This window comes from Schistocerca serialis, chromosome 6 (genome assembly GCF_023864345.2).
Source record: "Schistocerca serialis cubense isolate TAMUIC-IGC-003099 chromosome 6, iqSchSeri2.2, whole genome shotgun sequence".
NCBI classification, from domain to species: Eukaryota; Metazoa; Arthropoda; class Insecta; order Orthoptera; family Acrididae; genus Schistocerca; species Schistocerca serialis.
The window spans coordinates 208306706-208328839 of NC_064643.1; the positions used below are offsets into that span (position 1 = coordinate 208306706).

Sequence of the window (22134 nt, forward strand, 5' to 3'; positions counted from 1 at the left end):
GCCTGTCTCTGCGGTATACATTCCAATTTGAGTTTAGAATTTCATTACTGTTTACATCTGGTTTCAGCCAACTTTCTGTCCCTAGTACTATGTGGGCATTGTGACCGTTTATTAATGAGAGCAGTTCTGGGACCTTTCTATAGACGCTCCTGCAGTTTACTATTACCACATTAATATTGTCATTCCCTGTTGCATTTTGCCTACTGCTGTCTTTTTGCGTCTTGTCGGGCCTAGGTAGGGAATTCTCTAACCTAAAAAACCCCCATGTGCACTCCACACGTACTCCGCTACCCTTGTAGCCGCTTCCGGCGTGTAGTGCACACCTGACCTATTCAGGGGGACCCTGCATTTCTCCACCCGATAGCGGAGGTTGAGAAATTTGCACCCCAGATCTCTGCACAGTCGTCTGAGCCTCTCGTTTAAGCCTTCCACTCAGCTCCAAACCAGAGGACCGCGATCGGTTCTGGGAACGATACTACAAATAGTTAGTTCTGATTCCACCCCGCGAGCGAGGCTTTCCACCTTCACTAATTCCGCCAACCGCCTGTACGAACTGAGGATGACCTCTGAACCCAGACGGCAGGAGTCATTGGTGCCGACATGAGCAACAATTTGCAGTCGGGTGCACCCAGTGCTCTCAATCGCTGCCGGTAGGACCCCCTCCACATCTCGGATGAGACCCCCCAGCAAGCAGACAGAGTGAACACTGGCCTTCTTCCCCGACCTTTCCGCTATTTCCCTAAGGGGCTCCATCACCCGCCTAACGTTGGAGCTCCCAATAACTAATAAACCCCTCCCCCCGTGTGCCTGTTCGGACCTTGCTGAAGGAGCAGCCACATGTCCACTCACAGGCAGAGCGGGCGGTGCCACACGGCCAGCGTCCACATTGACCCTCCGCCCCGTGTGCCGCGAACGTCGCTGAACCCGCCACTCCCCTTGGGGAGAGGGTGGCCCAATCTCGACCGGTACCCACGAAGGTGTCTCGACAGCAGGGACAGTAGGTGAAGCATGTAACACCTGGGGTGTACCTTGCCACGCACCGGATTCCCCACTGCCGCTACACTCCGAGGCAGCAGCCTGAAGACGGCTGACCGCGGCCATCAACACGTTCAGCTGTTCGCGAACAGTGGCCAGCTCCTCCTGCGTCCGTACACAGCAGTCACACATCCTATCCATCCTAAGGAATCAATTTACTGAAGAGAGTTAATCAACTTTTAACTAGACTGCTAATTCACTAAAGGCGGCTGATTATTCACTAAACTGTGATTGCTAGCCACTTCTTGTAGAAAACAATGAAAATAGCACTACCTGTCTCTGGACTGTATTGAAAACAAACACTAGCACTACTGGCACTATGGTTGACTAAAGGGACTCTCTCTGACTGTATTCAAAACAAATACGAAATCTATGGAACACTATTAATAGCACTCGACAATTAAAGCTTCCTAAAAGCAAAAACACACAGAAGAAGTGACAAGTAAGAAAAATACAGTTAATACTTAAATTATGGTAGCTCGCTGCACAGCAGACGTGAGGCAGACGGCAGTTAGGACGACACTGACACGGTTCTTATAGTAACCCCAGTAGCCACAGAGGGAGAGGGTCCGCCCAACAGGAAACCAGGTTTCCTGTAGGGCCAGACAAGTGACAGGGAAGCGGCACAAAAGCTGTTTCAACTCAGCAAGATGGTGGAAAAAAAACACGGCAATTCCATTAAAGGATAATGGTATCCAACTGTGAAGACATGAAAGAACCTCGGGGGGGGGGGGATAGGTCACGCCTTTGAAGTGCTCGCCGCCACCAAATGTGAAGTTGCCTGATCAACTTCCATAGGAGCTGCGGGTCGAGCAACATCTAGCTCCTGAGTGGACGCTAGATGCTCCACATCATCTTCAGGTGCAGTGGTGAACTCCTTTTCTGTCTCTATGTCCTTCTCCGTTTGCTTTTTCTTCTTTTTGGTAGTGTCCCATTTGTCCTTCGGTTTATCAGGCTGGGTGGGCTTTTCTGACCCAGTCTCATGGACCGAGGAAGACCTGGAAGCCCTACGGCCCTCAGATGGTGGCTTTTTCAGCCACTGGCTGACATGTGGAAAGGCAGTAACCGTGGAAGGGAGGGCACCAAGCGATCCCTTCTGCACGAGGGGAGCCGGAGGAGGCGGGCACTTCCTGGCTCAGACGTGGGGACTGAAGTCCCCAAAGAAGGAGGGGTTGTTACTCTCGATGTTGAAAACGGGAGCAACGGAAGAGGGTGTTCCCCCAACTACCTGGGGGGCACGAATAGACGGCCGGGCTGGACGGCCCACAAAAAGCGGCTGAGCTTGGGGGCTCGTCACCAAGGATGGCGACATCGAAGCTGCGGCACCAACGTCGATCATATGCGCACAGGGTGAATTCGGTCGTACTTGCATTTAGCGTCTGTGTAAGTGAGCTTGTCCAAGGTCTTTATTCCATAACCTTCCGTTCTTTTTGATAAACCGCGCAGTCTGATGAGCAAGGTGAATGTTTCTGTCCGCAGTTGACACAAACAGGCGAACACGGGACGTTGGGGTGGGAGGCACGTCCACAATACCGACAGGTAGGGTTGGCACCACATCTCGATGACATATGCCCAAACCTCCAGCACTTAAAGCAGCGCATGGGAGGAGGGACGTAAGGTTTAACATCACATCGATATATCACCACCTTGACCTTCTCGGGCAGGGTGTCTCCCTTGAAAACCAAGATGAAGACGCCAGTGGTGACCCTACTATCTTTAGGACCCCCAAATTGACTGTTCAAATGCAGAGGGCGACTGAGTTCCGCTATTCCACCAACGACGGCGCTGCCGGCGGGCAGTGTGGTTCAACTATCAAGTTTTCGACGCATGCGCAGAATAGTTACAGTACGCTATATATTGCGGAACGGAGGACGTTTTCGCCAGTCTGCGACGGCTTACCTGAAGATGACTGGCAGGTGCCCAGTTGAAATATCGTGCGAAGTGTTGAACGACGACCGGCTGCAAGCCCGAAATTTGCTTGAACAGTCAATTTGCTGGGAAAATTTTAAAATTCACATCAGACGCCTTTACGGGGAGGAGATGGCCTCACATATCTGAAGTTTCGAAAAGCTACATGGTAAAAGAGCAAAGCTTTTAAGTTCATTAATCTTTTTATTGAGATGTCTGGACCACAGCATTATACCAAAATTTGCTAGAGTTACTCATTTCATTAAGACCGCCACTGCACGGAAGATTACTGAGAAGGCTAGTCATGCTATTGTCAAGGAGAGGATTTGCTATACAAGACGAAGGTTAGATGCTATTTCAGCAGAACTTTACCAGTTACATCTGAAGGTTGCAAGGTATCTTTCTCCTGTATCATGGGACTGGGTTGACGGAGTGACTTCGGCCAAGTTCGAGTGAATCCACAATGATGCTAATTGTCGGCAGATATCAAAATTTGATCGACTGTTGCCACAGAAGCCGTCGCCAGAAGGGATAATGGTACGACGTTCCGTTGTCAATCTCACGGAGAAGAATTTGGACAACACTACGCTGTCTGTATTAAGCAAGGGACTCAATTTTGCACCTACACCTACAGCACCGCCATTAATAAGTATTTTGAGTGGTGTTGAAGAAGCTGTACGACGTCTTCCTTTGGATGCTGCAAACGAAATAAGAAGGGAAACTTGCCGTGCTCTGTTGAAGGCTCCTACTCAACGCAGTAATTTAACCTCTGCAGAAAGGGCTGCATTATGAAATCTGAGAGAGGACCCTGACGTAGTGGTATTGAAAGCTGATAAAGGTAATGCAACTGTTTTGTTACCTTGTGGTGTGTATAAAGATAAGATGTATGGTCTGCTAAGTGACTCTACCTATAGGAGGATTGATTACGATCCTACAGGACGTGTGCAACGAAAAACTTCAGCACTATTAAATTCCTCCTCCTTACCGCAAGAGACCATCAAGAGGTTAAGACCACATGGGTGTGTACCTCCAAGACTGTATGGCCTTCCAAAGATTCATAAAGAGGGTCTTCCTCTGCGTCCAATAGTGAGCAACATTGGAGCTCCTACATATGATTTAGCTAAACGTCTCGCTTCCTTACTGAGACCTTTCGTAAGCAAGTGCTCACATCACATACGAAACTCAGCTGATTTTATCAATAGACTGGGGGCTCTTCGTCTTAGCAGTGTAGACCTTCTAGTAAGTTTTGATGTGGTCTCACTTTTTACAAAAGTTCCTCTTGCAGATTCTTTGACACTGATTGGTAACATGTTTCCTGTTGATATCACTGCTTTGTTCAGGCACGCTCTTTCTTCAACTTATTTTATGTTTAATCAAGAATATTTTGAACAGACTGACGGTGTCGCCATGGGTAGTCCCCTGTCTCCTTTGGTGGTCAACCTTTTTATGGAGGATTTTGAAGAGAGTGTGCTTGAATCAGCTGCCCTGAAGCCAACAGTTTTTTGGCGGTATGTGGATGACACTTTCATAGTGTGGCCTCATGGAGAAGATTAATGGAGTTTCTACATCACCTCAACTCCATTCATAGCAACATCCTGTTCACCATGGAAATAGAGAAAGATGGTTGTTTGCCTTTCTTGGATGTCCTGGTTTGAAGGAAGAATGATGGTTCTCTAGGGCATTCAGTTTACCGGAAACACACACCTACTGATTTGTACCTGCAAGCATCGAGTTGCCATCACCCATCGGAAACCATGAGTTTGCTTAAAACACTTGTTCATAGAGCTCATACTGTTTCAGATCTAGATAGCTTACCTCAAGAACTCGCCTATCTAAAGACAGTATTCAGCAAAAATGGGAATTCCATCCAGCAGATTAACAGGGCACTAACAGTTAAAACTAAGAAGCAGGAAGTGAATAAAGAGGAGAACATGCTGGAACAATCTTTAGCTTTTCTTCCTTTCGTTGGCAACACTTCATTTAAAATAGCAAGAATCCTCCGAAAATTTCAGGTAAAAGTGGTTTTCCGCCACCATCGAAGATTGCGGACCTTGTGGGATCAGTTAAGGACAATCTGTTACTACGAAAGGCCAGAATTTACAAGATACCGTGCCAATGTGGTATGGCTTACAGAGGTCAAACCACACGCACTGTGAAAGAATGCTGCACTGAACATCAACGTTACACCCACCTTTTGCAGCCAAGCAAGTCCGCTATTGCTGAACATTGTATTTCTACTGGATATTCAATGGAGTATGAGAAAACAATGATTTTGTCCACAGCAACGTCTTTCTGGGACTCCATTATTAAAGAATCCGTAGAAATACGACTGGCGGAAAATCTGTTAAACCGTGACAGTGGCTACCAGCTGGGCAGTGCATGGAATCCCATCATCTCCACCATTTGCTCAAATCGAAGACGACAGAGTGCGTCGACGGCCGTGGCAAACAGCACAGAGGGCAACTGAGTTCCGCTATTCCACCAATGACGGTGCTGCCGGCAGGCAGTGTGGTTCAACTATCAAGTTTTCGACGCATGCGCAGAATAGTTACAGTACGCTATATATTGCGGAACGGAGGACATTTTCGCCAGTCTGCGACGGCTCACCTGAAGATGACTGGCAGGTGCCCAGTTGAAATATTGTGCTAAGTATTGAACGACGACCGGCTGCAAGCTCGAAATTTGTTTGAACAAGCAATGCTCGTGACTGTACTGGGGATGCTGTCTGTATGAGGACTGCTCCAGACCTCATTTTAGACATGCCCTCAACTTCTCCAAACTTGTCGTCTAAATTTTCCACAAAAAAACTGAGACTTTGTGGTCAGAAATGAGTCCCCATCTGTTCAGTTGCAAACCAGAAATCGAGGAGAATACGTCTCACCAGGTAATTTAGACCGCCATTCCTCCCCTGGTGTGGCCAGGGAAGGGAACGATTGGGGGTCATACTTTAAAGCATTGAACTTACCTTTCTTAGAGACTCGTGCTTGTGCACTATTCGTATTTCTTTTCATGGTGGTCCCATGAGCAACTAGGGAAAGGAATGTCCACCCAGACAGAACCCCACTTGCCTGGGTAAGCCTAATACAACCGGGGATGTGGCAGGATCCCCAGAGGTTGCCCGCTAGCAACTGTTCTACCTCAACAGCCATGTGTCTCCTCGGCGCGCAGCACACCTTGAGACTGAGGGGTTTTCTATAGAGGTTTATACCGTCCTCGTGACCCAGGCAGTTAAACCAAGATCCCCGGGCTCTGAACCGTACAACGTTCCACCGTCACACTTTACGGTGGTTGTTGAAGCACGCTCAGAGCTTACGGTATTGAGGACAGGTGGCGCTTCCCAGTCCCCAGCTGAGAGACCCCAGGGTTGTCAAGCCCATACCCAGCAACTAAATGCTGAGCCCCCTGAGGGTGCTGACATGTGTGAAAATTACTGAACAATCAGTTTAGTAAGTTATGGCTGCAAAATACTAACACAAATTCTTTATAGAAAAATTGAAAAACTGATAGGAGCTGACCTCAAGGAAGATCAGTTTGGATTGCAGAGAAACGTAGGAACATCTGAGGCAATACTGCCCCTATGACTTATCTTAGAAGATAAACTATGTGATCAAAAGTAACCAGACACCTGGCTGAAAATGACTTACAAGATCGTGGCGCCATCCATCATCGGTAACGTTGGAATTCAATATGGTGTTGGCCCATCCACTGTTGCAGGCATATGTTCAGTCAGGTGCTGAAAGGTTTATTGGGGAATGGCAGCCAATTCTTCACGGAGTTCTGCTATGAGGAGAGGCATCAATGCCAGTCGGTGAGACCTGGCACGAAGTTGGCGTTTCAAAACATCCCAGAGGTGCTCTACAGGCCGTGCATTATGAACAAGCGCTCGATCATGTTGAAAAATGCAATCGCAATCATCATCCCCGAACTGCTCTTCAACAGTAGGAAGCAAGAAGTGCTTAAAACATTAATGCAGGACTGTGCTGTGATAGTGCCACGCAAAACAACAAGGGGTGCAAGCCCCCTCCATGAAAAACACAACCACACCATAACACCACTGCCTCCGAATTTTACTGTTGGCACTACACATGCTGGCAGATGATGTTCACAGGGCATTCGCCATACCCACACCCCGCCATCACATCATCACATTGTGTATCATGATTCATCACTCCACACAACGTTTTTCCACTGCTCGATCATCCAATGTTTATGCTTCTTACACCAAGCGAGGCATCGTTTGGCTTTTAATAGCGTGACGTGTGGCTTATGAGCAGCCGCTCAACCATGAAATTCAAGTTTTCTCACCTCCCGCCTAACTGTCATAGTATTTTCAGTGGATCCTGATGCAGTTTGGAATTCCTGTGTGATGATCTGGATAGATGTCTGCCTATTACACATTACGACCCTCTTCAACTGTCAATGGTCTCTGTCACTCAACAGACGAGGTCGACCTGTACACTTTTGTGCTGTATGTATCCCTTCACGTTTCCACTTCACTATCACATTGGAAACAGTGGGCGTAGGGATGTTTAGGAGTTTGGAAATCTTGTGTACAGACATATGACAAGTGACACCCAATCACCTGATCACGTTCGAAGTCCGTGAGTTCCGCGGAGCACAACATTCTGCTATCTCACGATGTCTGATGACTACTGAGGTTGCAGATACGGAGTACCTGGCAGAAGCTGGCAGCACAATGCACCTAATATGAAAAACATATATTTCTGGGGGTGTCCGGATACTTTTGATCAAATAGTGTAAGTTAGAAATGGCAAATCTACACTTATAGTATTTGTACATTTCAAGAAAGCTTTTGACAGCACTGTTTGGAACACTCTCTTTGAAATTCTGAAGGTAGCAGTAGTAAAACACAGGGAGCAAAAGGCTATTTACATTTTGTCCAGAAACCAGACAGCAATTATAAGAGCTGAGGAGCATAAAAGGAAGCCAGTGGTTGAAAAGGGTGTGAGACAGGGTTGTAGCCTATCCCTGATGTTATTCAATATGTACATTGAATGAGTAGTAAAGGAAACCCTAGAAAAATTTGGAGCAGGAATTAAAGTTCAGAGAGAAGCACTAGAAACTTTGAAGTCTTCAGACTGCACACCACAACAGCAACAACAACGTCTTCTATGGAATGGAATTCAACGTAATGAATGCTTCCACAATTCTCAGAGTGTTTAATCCATACTTCCATATTAATATTATTGAACATGGAAGTAACGCCATGTGTTCAGGTCAATGATTAAACTGCTGAACCGATTTCAATTTGGTATGGAGATAGCTTGATCCCTGATGAGGAACACAGGTTGCTATATTTAAAAAAATAAAATAAAATAAACCCAAATGCTACAAGGACAAAACAGGGAATGGAACATCTTTTTTACTTCAGTGAACATAAACCGTGTTAAAAAATTATTAAATTTTGTTGCATAACGGACACATTATATAACGTACTGATGCTTCAATAGCACAACACATAGACATGCACTTTTCCCCACGCCCCTCCGCACACATCGCTTGGCCACAACACTGCAAGTGCTATGTCATGAAGTATTGGGGCAGTTGTGGAGGGGTAGAAGGGGAGGGGGTGGAGGGGGCGGAATGCAGCCACCACAAGCTATGCTTGCCTGAACAGACAGACGTGAGGGCAGCTGACATTATTGCATGTACAATAGTGTACTTACTTACCATCAGTCATCACAACAAAACTACTGATATGTGAGTGCAGCCATAGGTAACAGCTAATGCATTATACTTTCTTTCTTTTTTGAAAGCTCAGTATGCATTAATTCAGAGGAGATAACAACCAGGATGTAATGTAACAACAATGCCTCTAAAACATAAAATTTGTTATATAATTTAGAAGTAAGGGTAACAACTTGCCAAATAGTACACATGTTGAGTCATCAACAGGCACAAAAAAAAAAAAAAAAAAAATGTTAAAATCTTTGCTAGTTTTCGGAATTTTCAGTCTCATTTGTGTGCCCTTCGACAACTCATTGCCTCTATTATTCAGTTAGTTTTGACCTTTACTCTTAAATTATTTACATTCAGTCACACCTTTCCCTCTCATATTTAAAACTTGTTACGGACCATATTAAATGTCTAAACCCTGCAACTTTTCCATTATGCATAATATTAGACTTTGGAGATGACAATTGCAAGAAGGTGGAATATTTTTATCATTTTCACTCGGTATTATCTTATGGGGTGGCAACAAGTCATTGATGATGAAAATGGATATTGGTTGTCAACAACAAATCACAGCTCAAAACAACAGCAGCATTCACATATATATAAATAAAACACACACACACACACACACACACACACACACACACACACACACAGCAAGATGGAGTGTTAAGTATAAATAAACATTTGCACAAAATGAATAAGTAAATTAAAAGTAGCTTAAGATTCACATAAAATACAATTATGAAAATGGACAGTGTAATGATATTTTTTGCTGAGAAAGTATGTTACAGCTGTTAAATAACTGCGATGCCGCACATGGAACACGAAAATAGCTAATAAACTAACCGACTAATTAAAATATGGAAGTTTCAATATGTTTTTATCTTTTCAATTTTGTTAGGAGATTAACTTTTGAACCTTACATATTCTTTTAAGAAAACTAAACAGTCAGGCATTTAGTGCACATGTTCACACACATCCCACACGCACATATGCATGTGTACATGCAACCATATGAAATGTGTGCATGCAACCAAACAGAACTTCACAATTTGGGAGAGCACATAGTGGTATTCCAGTACCTAAAAAATCAAATCAAATTCCAACGTAGCAGTACGAGCCCACTTGTCAGAATAACACTGCATACTTTCTGGCCTGGACGAATACACTGATTTGGTTGGGCAGGATGTCAAAAGCCATTTTATCCACTTCTGAGGCAAGCTGGAACACAACTGTTGTAACTTATCCTAGATATCCTGGACACTGGCACTGGGATGGAGTTGACTTTTGAGCTGGTCCCACACGTTTTATCTGGGACGGATCTGGGGATCTCACTAGCCTTGGCAGCACACCAGCCTCACAGAGAGAGTTTGCAAAGCCACATGCCATGTGTGGACAAGCATTGCCCTGCTGAAAAAAGCACTATGATACTGTTGCATGAGAAGTAGCAAGTGAGGGTGTGAGACATCCGTGACTTACAACTGTGCCATCAGAGTTCCCTTAACCACTACCAGCCATGACATCGAGCGACACCAGATGGCACTCCACACTTTCAAATCATGGCACACTCCAAATGCAAACGTGTGTGTTGTGATATTAACAACATTTTAAACATGAGGCAATAATTATCTAGTCCAACTGCTGCTAGTCTCTGACCAATGGTACAGGATGGCACATAATGTTGCAGGGAGTCCATTATTTGTTCTTGGATGGCAGGTGCAGAAATGAAGCGGTTGGAATGTGCTTGGGCAACACCAGAGTGAACCTCGCTTTTGTTGGCTGACTGGGACCACGACAACGAGTTTGGCTCATGTTCCCAATCAGTTGAACTTTGAGCCACTCTCACATTCAAATGCCCCCCATAGACCTGGATGCTCCACGATTTGACCAGTTGGTCAAATGGGGACCCACAACGAGGCCCCTTGCAAGCACTGTCAGGTGATGAGAACACTTTCTCACATGAGCATGCTGCAGCTCTGTGTCCTCCACAGTGATCACTCCATATCTGATACTGTTCACGTCCCTTACAATACCCTACCAGGCCCAGTAACAACACTAAACACAAACAACACTAATCCACTCTGGTGGCCACTGTGCCTGTCACAGAGAGTCACATCTGTGATAATTTACCACTAGCCGATGGTGGCAATGTGTACGAAGTTGCATTCACATCCAGCCACGTCTTCTGTGTACTTCAATTTTTTCATCAGGCAGTGTATAATTCATTTATAATCAACTTTCCTTGCTAACTGTTAATACACTACTTAGGGACAGGAAAAAATCGTTTTTTATGGCCAAATACAGTGTAATTTTTTGCGACGTTCAATGTTATTTTAATCAAAATTCAGGGTTATTTCTGCCAAAGTGCTGTAGCTGCATAGTTGCTTTTTCTGTAGCAAATTACCTGCTATTTTTACCAAATCTGTTGTTATTTCTTATTAAATGCAGTATTATTATTGCCACATTCATTTCTTGGCAAAGTTTGTTTCTTCCAAATGCCTTTTTTTACCAAATTTGATGCCTCTTTAAGGCCAAACTCTGAGTAGTTTCTTGCCTAACTCATTTTTTACCAAAGTTGCTGTCTTCTTTGCTAAATTTGCTGTTATTTTTTGCCAAATTCGATACCATTTTTCACAAAATTCAGTATTTTTTGCCAAATTCTGCAGTTTTTTTCCAAATTTAGTATTTATTTGACAAATTTAGAGTTTTTTGTAGAATTCTATATTGTTGTTTTGCCAAATTTGGTGTTGCTTTTTTTACAAAACCTTTCTTTTTTTTGGGTGTTCTACCATTTCTGTAAAATTTTTTGCTACTACATTTGATACTGTTTTATTGCAAAACTAAGTGTTCTTTTTTTTCCAAAACCGGTGCTATTTATGTCATTACATCAAAGTCTGATACGTGGGAAATGAACTGTCATCTCCTTTAGGCTATTAGAAGTCAAAATGAGATTTTAGCATTCAATAACTATCAGTTATGTTGTTGTGGTCTTCAGTCCAGAGACTGGTTTGATGCAGCTCTCCATGCAACTCTATCCTATGCAATGTTCATCATCTCCCAGTACCTACTGCAACCCACATACTTCTGAATCTGTTTAGTGTATTCATCTCTTGGTCTCCCTCTATGATTTTTACCCTCCACGCTGCCCTCCTATACTAAATTGGTGATCCCTTGATGCCTCAGAATATGCCCTACCAACCGATCCCTTCTTCGAGTCAAGTTGTGCCCCAAATTTCTCCTCTCTCCAATTCTATTCAATACCCCCTCATTAGTTATGTGATCTACCCATCTAATCATCAGCATTCTTCTGTAGCACCACATTTCGAAAGCTTCTATTCTCTTCTTGTCCAAACTATTTATCGTCCATGTTTCACTTCCATACATGGCTACACTCCATACAAATACTTTCAGAAACGACTTCCTGACACTTAAACATATACTCGATGTTAACAAATTTCTCTTCTTCAGAAACACTTTCTTTGCCATTACCAGTCTACATTTTATATCCTCTCTGCTTCGACCATCATCAGTTATTTTGCTCCTCAAATAGCAAAACTCGTTTACTACTTTATGCGTCTGATTTCCTACTCTAATTACCGCAGCATCACCTGATTTAATTCGACTACATTCCATTATCCTTGGTTTGCTTTTGTTGATGTTCATCTTATATCCTCCTTTCAAGACACTGTCCATTCCGTTCAGCTCTTCCAGGTCTTTTGCTGTCTCTGACAGAATTACAATGTCATCGGTGAGCCTCAAAGTTTTTATTTCTTCTCCATGGATTTTAATTCCAACTCCAAATTTTTCTTTTGTTTCCTTTACTGCTTGCTCAATATACAGATTGAATAACATCGGGGATAGGCTACAACCCTGTCTTACTCCCTTCCCAACCGCTGCTTCCCTTTCATGCCCCTCAACTCTTTGCCATCTGGTTTCTGTACAATTTGTAAATAGCCTTTCGCTCTCTGTATTTTACCCCTGCCACCTTCAGAATTTGAAAGAGAGTATGCCAGTCAACATTGTCAAAAGCTTTCTCTAAGTCTACAAATGCTAGAAATGTAGGTTTGCCTTTCCTTAATCTATTTTCTAAGATAAGTTGTAGGGTCAATATTGCCTCACGTGTTCCAACATTTCTACAGAATCCAAACTGATCTTCCCCGAAGAATTCGTTTTACTATTTTGCAGCCAAGGCTTATTAAACTGATAGTTCGATAATATTCACATCTGTCAAAACCTGCTTTCTTTGGGATTGGAATTATTATATTCTTCTTGAAGTCTGAGGGTATTTCGCCTGTTTCATACATCTTGCTCACCAGATGGTAGAGTTTTGTCAGGCCTGGTTCTCCCAAGGCTGTCAGTAGTTTGTGACGTCCCTTAGCAAAAGACATATTTTGTAGTAAAGAGAAAATATTGTGCATCGTATTCTGTTATTGTATGGAATTATGTATTTTTTTTATTATTATTATTTATTTTAGATAATATCTGTGTCGGCGAGTACTGAAACCGCACAGACGATAAATATCATACACAGATGAAAAACATCACTAGTATAAATAATACAGCATGAACATTAATTTCTTTGTCTTCCTCTTGGAGTTACGGGAGTAAGATAGCCTGTGTCGCAGTTGTACATGCTAACGTAGTCTTCTTTTGTCATGGTTAATCGATGTACGCCATTACGTACTCATTTTTAAAAAAGGTGTGTATTGTAGATAAGTTAACATATTTGAATGTTTTGAATAGAGTTATTTAATGAAACCTTGCATTATTATTTGTAGTAGCTTGCTTAAATTATTATCCCATCCTTTTAAGACATTTTCAGTTATTTAAATATTATCCGTGGTGCAGAGCTGCGCTACGAACGAACAAGCCGCTGACGCGGTGCATTCAAACTGCATTAAAAGAAATCGATCATACCGCAAAGAAGCGGGAAGGTAATAGTGAAATAAAATCATCTCTTTCAGCTTCCGGACTTGCAGAGCAGAGCAGCAGATTTTATGATGTGTTTTGCAGGTTGACGCGGGCTGCTGATAATATATTGCTAACAGTACAAAAGAGATAATTTACCTTCATAACATAATGGGAATTTTGTTGTGCTTAGTTCTGGTCTGGCAAACCTTATAGTGAAAACGTATTTTTCTCCGACAATAGACTCATGTTCTTGTGCTAGTCGTGGTAATTATTGGTGTTTTACGCTTAACAAAAATCCACTGCAAAATGTTGAACAATCTTTGCGAACTGTAACATCAGTATTTCATAACAAAGTAATTTTCATTTTCAATAACTATAAAGTAGGGAAGATATGTTGATTTTTTATAGTGAGTTACAGTAACCAAAAATGTTCCTTTAATAGAAAGCCAGATACAGAACAATAAGAACCCAATATATTCTGTTTTGTTGAAAATTAATGATTATAAAGAAATTCTTGGCACAGCATTACTAAAAGGTATTTCGCGGCTCTTTTCGTATATGCGTTATTACGCGAGCAATAACAAAAACAAAACCAAAATAAATAGAAAAGAGTGTATATGTATATACAGTATGTGTGGATGGATATGTGCGTGTGTGCGAGTGTATACCTGTCCTTTTTTCCCACTAAGGTAAGTCTTTCCGCTCACGGGATTGGAATGACTCCTTACCCTCTCCCTTAAAACCCACTTCCTTTCGTCTTCCCCTCTCCTTCCCTCTTTCCTGATGAGGCAACAGTTTGTTGCGAAAGCTTGAATTTTGTGTGTATGTTTGTGTGTCTATCGACCTGCCAGCGCTTTTGTTCGGTAAGTCACCTCATCTTTGTTTTTATATATAATTTTTCCCACGTGGAATGTTTCCTTCCATTATATATATATATATATATATATATATATATATATATATAATAGAGGGAAACATTCCACGTGGGAAAAATATATCTAAAAAGAAAGATGATGAAACTTACCAAACAAAAGCGCTGGCAGGTCGATAGACACACAAACAAACACAAACATACACACAAAATTCTAGCTTTCGCAACCAATGGTTGCCTCGTCAGGAAAGAGGGAAGGAGAAGGAAAGACAAAAGGATATGGGTTTTAAGGGAGAGGGTAAGGAGTCATTCCAATCCCGGGAGCGGAAAGACTTACCTTAGGGGGAAAAAAGGACAGGTATACACTCGCACACACACACATATCCATCCACACATACACAGACACAAGCAGACATTTGTAAAGGCATCCAAAAATATCGAACATTGCTTCCCCAACTTAATGGTGTCGAATGAAATATTCGTATCACTACAGATTATTTTTTTGCAAAAGTGGTTTATCTCAGAGTATTGCGACATCTGTTCCGCCCCGATAGCTGACAAAAACGCGAAAAGTTCTAATGGAATGTCGTCTACTCCCGGGGCCTTGTTTTGACTTAGGTCTTCCAGTGCTCTGTCAAACTCGTCAGGCAGTATCATATCTCCTATTTCATCTTCATCTACATTCTCTTCCATTTCTATAATATTGTCCTCAAGAACATCGCCCTGGTATAAACCCTCTATATACTCCTTCCACGTTTCTGCTTTCCCTTCTTTGCTTAGAACTGGGTTTCCATCTGAGCTCTTGATATTCATGCAAGTGGTTCTCTTTTCTCCAACACTCTCTTTAATTATCCTGTAAGCAGTATCTATCTTACCCCCTAGTGATATATGCCTCTACATCCTTACATTTGTCCTGTAGCCATCCCTGCTTAGCCATTTTGCACTTCCTGTCGATCTCATTTTTGAGATAATTGTATCCCTTTTTGCCTGCTTCATTTACTGCATTTTTATATTTTCTCCTCTCATCAATTAAATTCAATATCTCTTCTGTTACCCTAGGATTTCTATTAGCCCTCGTCTTTTTACCTACTTGATCCTCTGAAATGGCCTGGGAGTTGGGACAGGTTCCATCAGACTGGACAAAAGCAGTAATCACACCAATCTTTAAACATGGAAACAGAAATGATTGTACCAACTACAGAGGTATCTCTTTAATCAGTGTTGTGGGTAAAATCTTCTCAGGTATTGTTGAAAGGAAACTGCAAGTATTAGTTGAGGACCAATTGGATGAAAATCAGTGTGGGTTTAGGCCTCTTAGAGGTTGTCAGGACCAGATCTTTAGCTTGCGGCAAATAATGGAGAAGTGTTATGAGTGGAACAGGGAATTGTATCTGTGCTTTATAGGTCTAGAAAAGGCATATGACTGGGTTCCTATGAGGAAGTTATTGTCTGTTCTACAAGATTATGGAATAGAAGGCAAACTTTTGCAAGCAATTAAAGGTCTTTACATGGATAGTCAGGCAGCAGTTAGAGTTGACGGTAAATTGAGTTCATGGTTTAGAGTAGTGTCAGGGGTGAGACAAGGCTGCAACCTGTCTCCACTGTTGTTCATATTATTTATGGATCATATGTTGAAAACAATAGACTGGCTGGGTGAGATTAAGATATGTGAACACAAAATAAGCAGTCTTGCATATGAGGATGACTTAGTTGTGATGGCAGATTTGATTGAAAGTTTGCAAAGTAATATTTCAGAGCTAGATCAGAAATGTAAGGACTATGATATGAAGATTAGCATCTCCAAAACAAAAGTAATGTCATTGGGAAAGAGATATAAACGGATTGAGTGCCAAATAGGAGGAACAAAGTTAGAACATGTGGACAGTTTCAAGTAGTTAGGATGCATATTCTCACAGGATGGCAACATAGTGAAAGAACTGGAAGCGAGGTGTAGCAAAGCTAATGCAGTGAGTGCTCAGCTACAATCTACTCTCTTCTGCAAGAAGGAAGTCAGTACCAAGACTAAGTTATCTGTGCACTGTTCAATCTTTCGACCAACTTTGTTGTATGGGAGCGAAAGCTGGGTGGATTCAGGTTTCCTTATCAATAAGGTTGAGGTTACGGGTATGAAAGTAGCTAGGATGATTGCAGGTACTAGTAGATGGGAACAATGGCAGGAGGGTGTCCACAATGAGGAAATCAAAGAAAAACAGGGAATGAACTCTATAGATGTAGCAGTCAGGGCGAACAGGCTTAGATGGTGGGGTCATGTTACACGCATGGGAGAAGCAAGGTTACCCAAGAGACTCATGGGATCAGCAGTAGAGGGTAGGAGGAGTCGGGGAAGACCAAGGAGAAGGTACCTGGATTCGGTTAAGAATGATTTTGAAGTAATAGGCTTAACATCAGAAGAGGCACCAATGTTAGCACTTAATAGGGGATCATGGAGGAATTTTATAAGGGGGACTATGCTCCAGACTGAACGCTGAAAGGCATAATCAGTCTTAAATGATGATGATGATGATCCTCTGCTACCTTCACTATTTCGTCTCTCAAAGCTACCCATTCTTCTTCTACTGTATTTCTTTCCCCCATTCTTGTCAATCGTTCCCTAATGGTCTCCCTGAAGCTCTCTGCAGCCTCTTGTTCTTTCAGTTTATCCAGGTCCCATCTCCTTAAATTTCCACGTCTTTGCAGTTTCTTCAGTTTTAATCTACAGTTCATAAGCAATAGATTGTGGTCAGAGTCCACATCTGCCCCTGGAAATGCTTTACAATTTAAAACCTGGTTCCTAAATCTCTGTCTTACCATTATATAATCTATCTGAAATCTGTCAGTATCTCCAGGCTTCTTCCATGTATACAACCTTCTTTCATGATTCTTGAACCAAGTGTTAGCTATGATTAAGTTATGCTCTGTGCAAAATTCTACCAGGAGGCTTCCTCTTTCATTTCTTCCCCCCAATCCATATTCACCTACTATGTTTCCTTCTATCCCTTTTCCTACTATCGAATTCCAGTCACCCATGATTATTGTAAGTTCAGTAAACTGTCATGCTCAGATTTATAAAATTTTGGTATGGGAAAATTAGAAATTTTGTGACCTCTCATAAAAATTGCTGATTTCGCATTATTCTGCTGAAAAGTGCTAACTTCGAATTGTCGTTTTCATAGAATTTTCTTTTCTCTATGCGTATGTAGTCAGGACATATCCACCTACAAATTCCAGCAGGTAGTGTAATATTATTCTCATTTCACAATTGTGAACTCTATGGAGCAAATTACCTATTGGATCATATTCTACAGTCGTACGTTTAAGACCACACATGCCTGTGTTTACTCAATTTGTCTACTATATAAAATTTAATAACAGAAAATATATACAGTTACAAAACTAACCCCAAAATACTATCCACTTAACAATATGACATATAATTTCACAACACTTTTGAACACATTTCTCAGCCCCTAACACAAATCAATAACACAATACAGCATAATCTGCTTTCCCAAAAGAACTTGCAAACTGTAACAATTATTAACCAGCAATAATAACAACAACAACAACAACAACAACAGGACAAAGACTAGATTAACATATCACTTAAAATGTAATTTTACAGTCAAATTGCTGTATTCAGCAACTCGCAGAGTGAGACTACTTATTCGCTACCACCACCGGTGACAGTGACCATACAGCAACAGAGTGGAGAAACACTCTCCTCTGACACGTCAGGTCATGTGGCCTGATCTTGTTGTTTCTAGAGCGGCATAAATCTACCCACACAGTAACAAGCCAGTGCCGTATTGAATGTACATGCTTACAATATACATGGCAGCCTGCCCTCTTCTTGATGATTGGTGCTGTGAGCTTAGCCTATGTTTGGTATTTGACACTGGCTGGGTTTCTCATAGCATGGACTTGGACTTAATTCACTGGCCTTCAGTTATTCAGTGTCCATTCTTTGTATAACTGCAGGCAGCCCAAAATGTGTGTATTGTGCGCCAAACTCTCTTCCCGCACTGAATATGTTCATATAAAAGGAACGGAAATACCATTCCAACACAAATTTACTGTGAAAAACACTAATATAGACAAGTGCCTCTGAAATCACATTTTTGTTGAGCATACTGACTCTGTAATGATCAGACGTTTTAGTCTTTTTACTGATTCTCACTTTTATTTTCATTTTTTGTCTTTGTATGTTTCTTTTGAGAGCAGCATCAAACCAGTCTCAGGACTGAAGACCACAACAACAACAACAACAACCTGTTTCTTTTAATTTGTTTATCAGTATTACTTAAAAGGAAAGGTCCCCAGTTGTGGGATCAACTTTTTGAAATCAACTATACGGTGATGTAGGTTAAGGTCCCAAGTATCACACCCTGCAGCAATGCACCCTGGTGGGCCATTGTTTGTGAGTAATTGACAAAAAATATTTTTGGAATTTCATATGATGCTCTACAGCTGTGCTAAAGGAGTATTTAACAGATTCATTGCACAACATAATGATTAAGGTATTGACCTCATAAGCAAAAGGTACTGCATACACATTAGTTTTAAATCTTTATTGAAACAACTTTGGTCACCATTTTTATTCAGTTACTTGGGTCAAATGTGTTTTTTGTTTAGTCCTTGTAATGTTATTTAAATCTTCATATTAATTTTCTCTCATTTTTCTTCCTAATATTGTTTTTCCGCTTCGAATCTTAATTCATGTGACTTAAATTATTTTTATTTATTAACTTTGATTTAGTTTCTTCCGTGTTATTATCCTATATTTTTGTTCATGTTACTGCATTCATTATTTCCTCTCCTCATTCTGCATGAATTTTGTTTTATTTATAATCTCTTGTTTGAATCTTCATCTGCATTACTTTGCCCATACAGCAATAAAAATTTATGTTTTAATGACGATTACCATCCAAAACAATTTACATCTTGTTAGGGAAAACATATTTTATATACCACTGCACGGTAAATATAAAGAGATTATTTTGTCTTTTGTGTTTTAACCGATACACTGGTAGTTTCAAATGCATAACAATAATATATGGAAAGTTCTTGTTGAGAATTATGAACTATTTAGGAATAAAGGCAACAACTCACTGAAAGGCATAAGCGCTGCATTGTCGATACACACACAAACAAAAAGTACAGAGCTTGGCTAGCTTTTGGAATCTACTTCCTTTTTCAACACTGTAGAAACAAAAACAGATAAACACAGGAACATGCCTGTCTCTTTACAATGTGCTCAGTGAACTGTCCCATGGTGTGTGTAATGGGGCGCGGTGGGGGTGTGGGGTGGGGTGGGGTGGGGTGGGGTGAGGGATAGAGAGAGGTGGGAAGAGGGTTGAGGAGAAACGTTTAGCAGCTCATGGTAGAGTGGGGAGTTGTCTGTGGTCTAGCTAGGAGTGCAGATAGAGGGGGCTGCTGGCAAACGGTTGGGCATGCAATTTCACCGTCTATGGCATGATATAACAGCACACAACTAGCTGATGTGTGGAGCATGAATTGGGCAGGAGTACTGGGGCAGGGATGGCACGCGTGCACGCACACCTATCTCTCTCTGTTGGTGGGAGGGATTTTGACGGGGTGGGGTGGGGGGGGGGGGGGGTTGCACCGAATTACATTAGGTTTAGGCCAGGAAGGTTACAAGAACAATGGATGTGTTTAAGGACAACTCCCATTGGTGCAGCTCAGAAAACCTGGTGATGGTTAGGAAGATCCAGATGGCGCGGGTTGTGACGAAGCCATTGAAATCTCGCATCTCAATGGCTGCTTTACAACCTGTGCCACATGGATCCTCCCCACCAACACCAGCTATTCTGAGCTCCGCAGATGGGAGTTATCCTTACAGCACATCCTTCACACCTTCATAACCTTCCTGGCCTAAACCAAAGGTAATTTGCTGCTCCCTCCCCCAAACTCCGTGTGTGTGTGTGTGTGTGTGTGTGTGTGTGTGTGTGTGTGTGTGTACCAACCCCTGTCCCAGTACCCCCACCCAATCTGTATCCCCACATCAGCTAGTTGTGTGCTGTTATCTCACGTCCTAGTCTATGAAATCGCATGCACAGCCATCTGCCATCTGCCTCCACCACCTGCACCGCTCACTAGCCCATAGACGGATCCCCACTCTGCCATGAGCCGCTAGACACTTCTCCTCAACCCCTCCCTGCCTCATGCCTCTCTCCATCCCTAAGCCCACGCCACCCCACCCTCCACCCCCATCTCATCCCAGTATACTCACCGTGGGCCAGGAAAGAGCTTGCAGTCAACTAAGTGAGACAGCTAAGTGCATGTGAGTGAGTGTGTATGTTTCGTTGTTTTTCCTACGAGCTTGAAAAAGGAAATGGATTCTAAAAGGTAACCAAGCTCTGAACCTTTCATTTGTGTACCTATTGATGATGCAGCCCTTTTGCCTTCGTTTAGTCATCTCCTTTATTCCTGAATAATTCATATTACGTTAGGCACATAAAAAGAATTAAATCCATATGTACAAAGCTTCCAAATGCAAAAAGAATGACTGGAAGAAAAAAATGAGAGCTATTGGAAAAGTCAATACATTGCTTAAAATGATGTGACAAAGGAATAGAAATAAAAAAATTTACATTTAACCTAATTAATTGAAAAAACATGACAAAAGTCATTTCGATAACTACTTAAAAATAAAAATTTTCAAAGTTTCTGATGAAACTTTAATCTACAGCCTTTTGCATGAGAGGCCAGTATCTTAACCATCACACTATGCAACCAGTGTTTTACATATCACTTTTGCAAAGCTGTAGAGTATCATGCAAAATCCTGAAATTTTTGTCATCAGTTACTCAAAAACAAGGGCTCACCGGGATGAATGCCTGTAAGGTGTTATACCTGGGACCTTAAGCCATGTCACCATACAGATGATTTAAAAAAAGTCGATTTCTTGCTGAGACCTCTTCTTTTTAGACTATCATTACATTTTGATCATTTTGATCTTATTAGACAAACAAATATTTTTTCCCACTCGAGGCCAAGAAAGTAGCATTGTTTTCGTTTTTTATTATTATTTTGCATGTTACATTCTACAATAAGCTTTAGAACAATAAACTTGTTTATGTACAAATGTTGGAGTGTTAGTCATCCAAACAATATATTTAATTAAATATTAAGTCTGCCAAATACTGTTAAATAACGAAATATCTCACCTTCACATATGACTGTAGTATATCTTTTCTTCCAGCTTCATGTATCATATGAACAATATGAATCAAGACTCTTATTATATTTAATCCAACTTCTTCAGAACTTGAGACTACTAACAATGTGAACAGATGATTTAGAAGAGTTGGAAGAAAAGTTATCGCAGCTGTAAGTTGAATAGCATGTGCCGCCTAAAGCAGAGAACATACAAATACTCATAACCAAGCAAACAAAATTATACAGTAAAACAGTAACTCACTTTTATGATTACAAAATGTGTTGTAACAGCTAATGCAGAAGTTAAGATTTGAAAAGGTTGTACTAACAGATTTTGACATACCTTCAGAACTTTACAAGTCTCTGAATCAGTAGTTAACTGGGGTAGCTTTACATCCAACAGTTTTTCTGTATGTGCAAAAAGATTATGGAGATGTTGGTCTTTTGTGAAAACAGTTGAGTATAGTTGAAAACCAACAGTAAAAATAAATTTTTGATTATCAATCCAGTTCACTTCCGGGCCTGCAAAC

At 41.7% G+C, this 22134-nt stretch overlaps 1 protein-coding gene across 1 annotated transcript in view; it reads right to left on the reverse strand.

Moving 5' to 3' along the window:
• LOC126483634 (dedicator of cytokinesis protein 9) overlaps positions 1-22134 on the reverse strand; it is a 344753-nt gene that overhangs the window by 161268 nt on the left and 161351 nt on the right. Inside the window, exons 17-18 of the mRNA XM_050106687.1 lie at positions 21948-22133; positions 21613-21798 (exon numbers count right to left, since the gene is read on the reverse strand). Of these exons, the coding sequence (XP_049962644.1) occupies positions 21613-21798; positions 21948-22133 (372 nt within the window). The remainder of the gene's footprint in view (positions 1-21612; positions 21799-21947; position 22134) is intronic.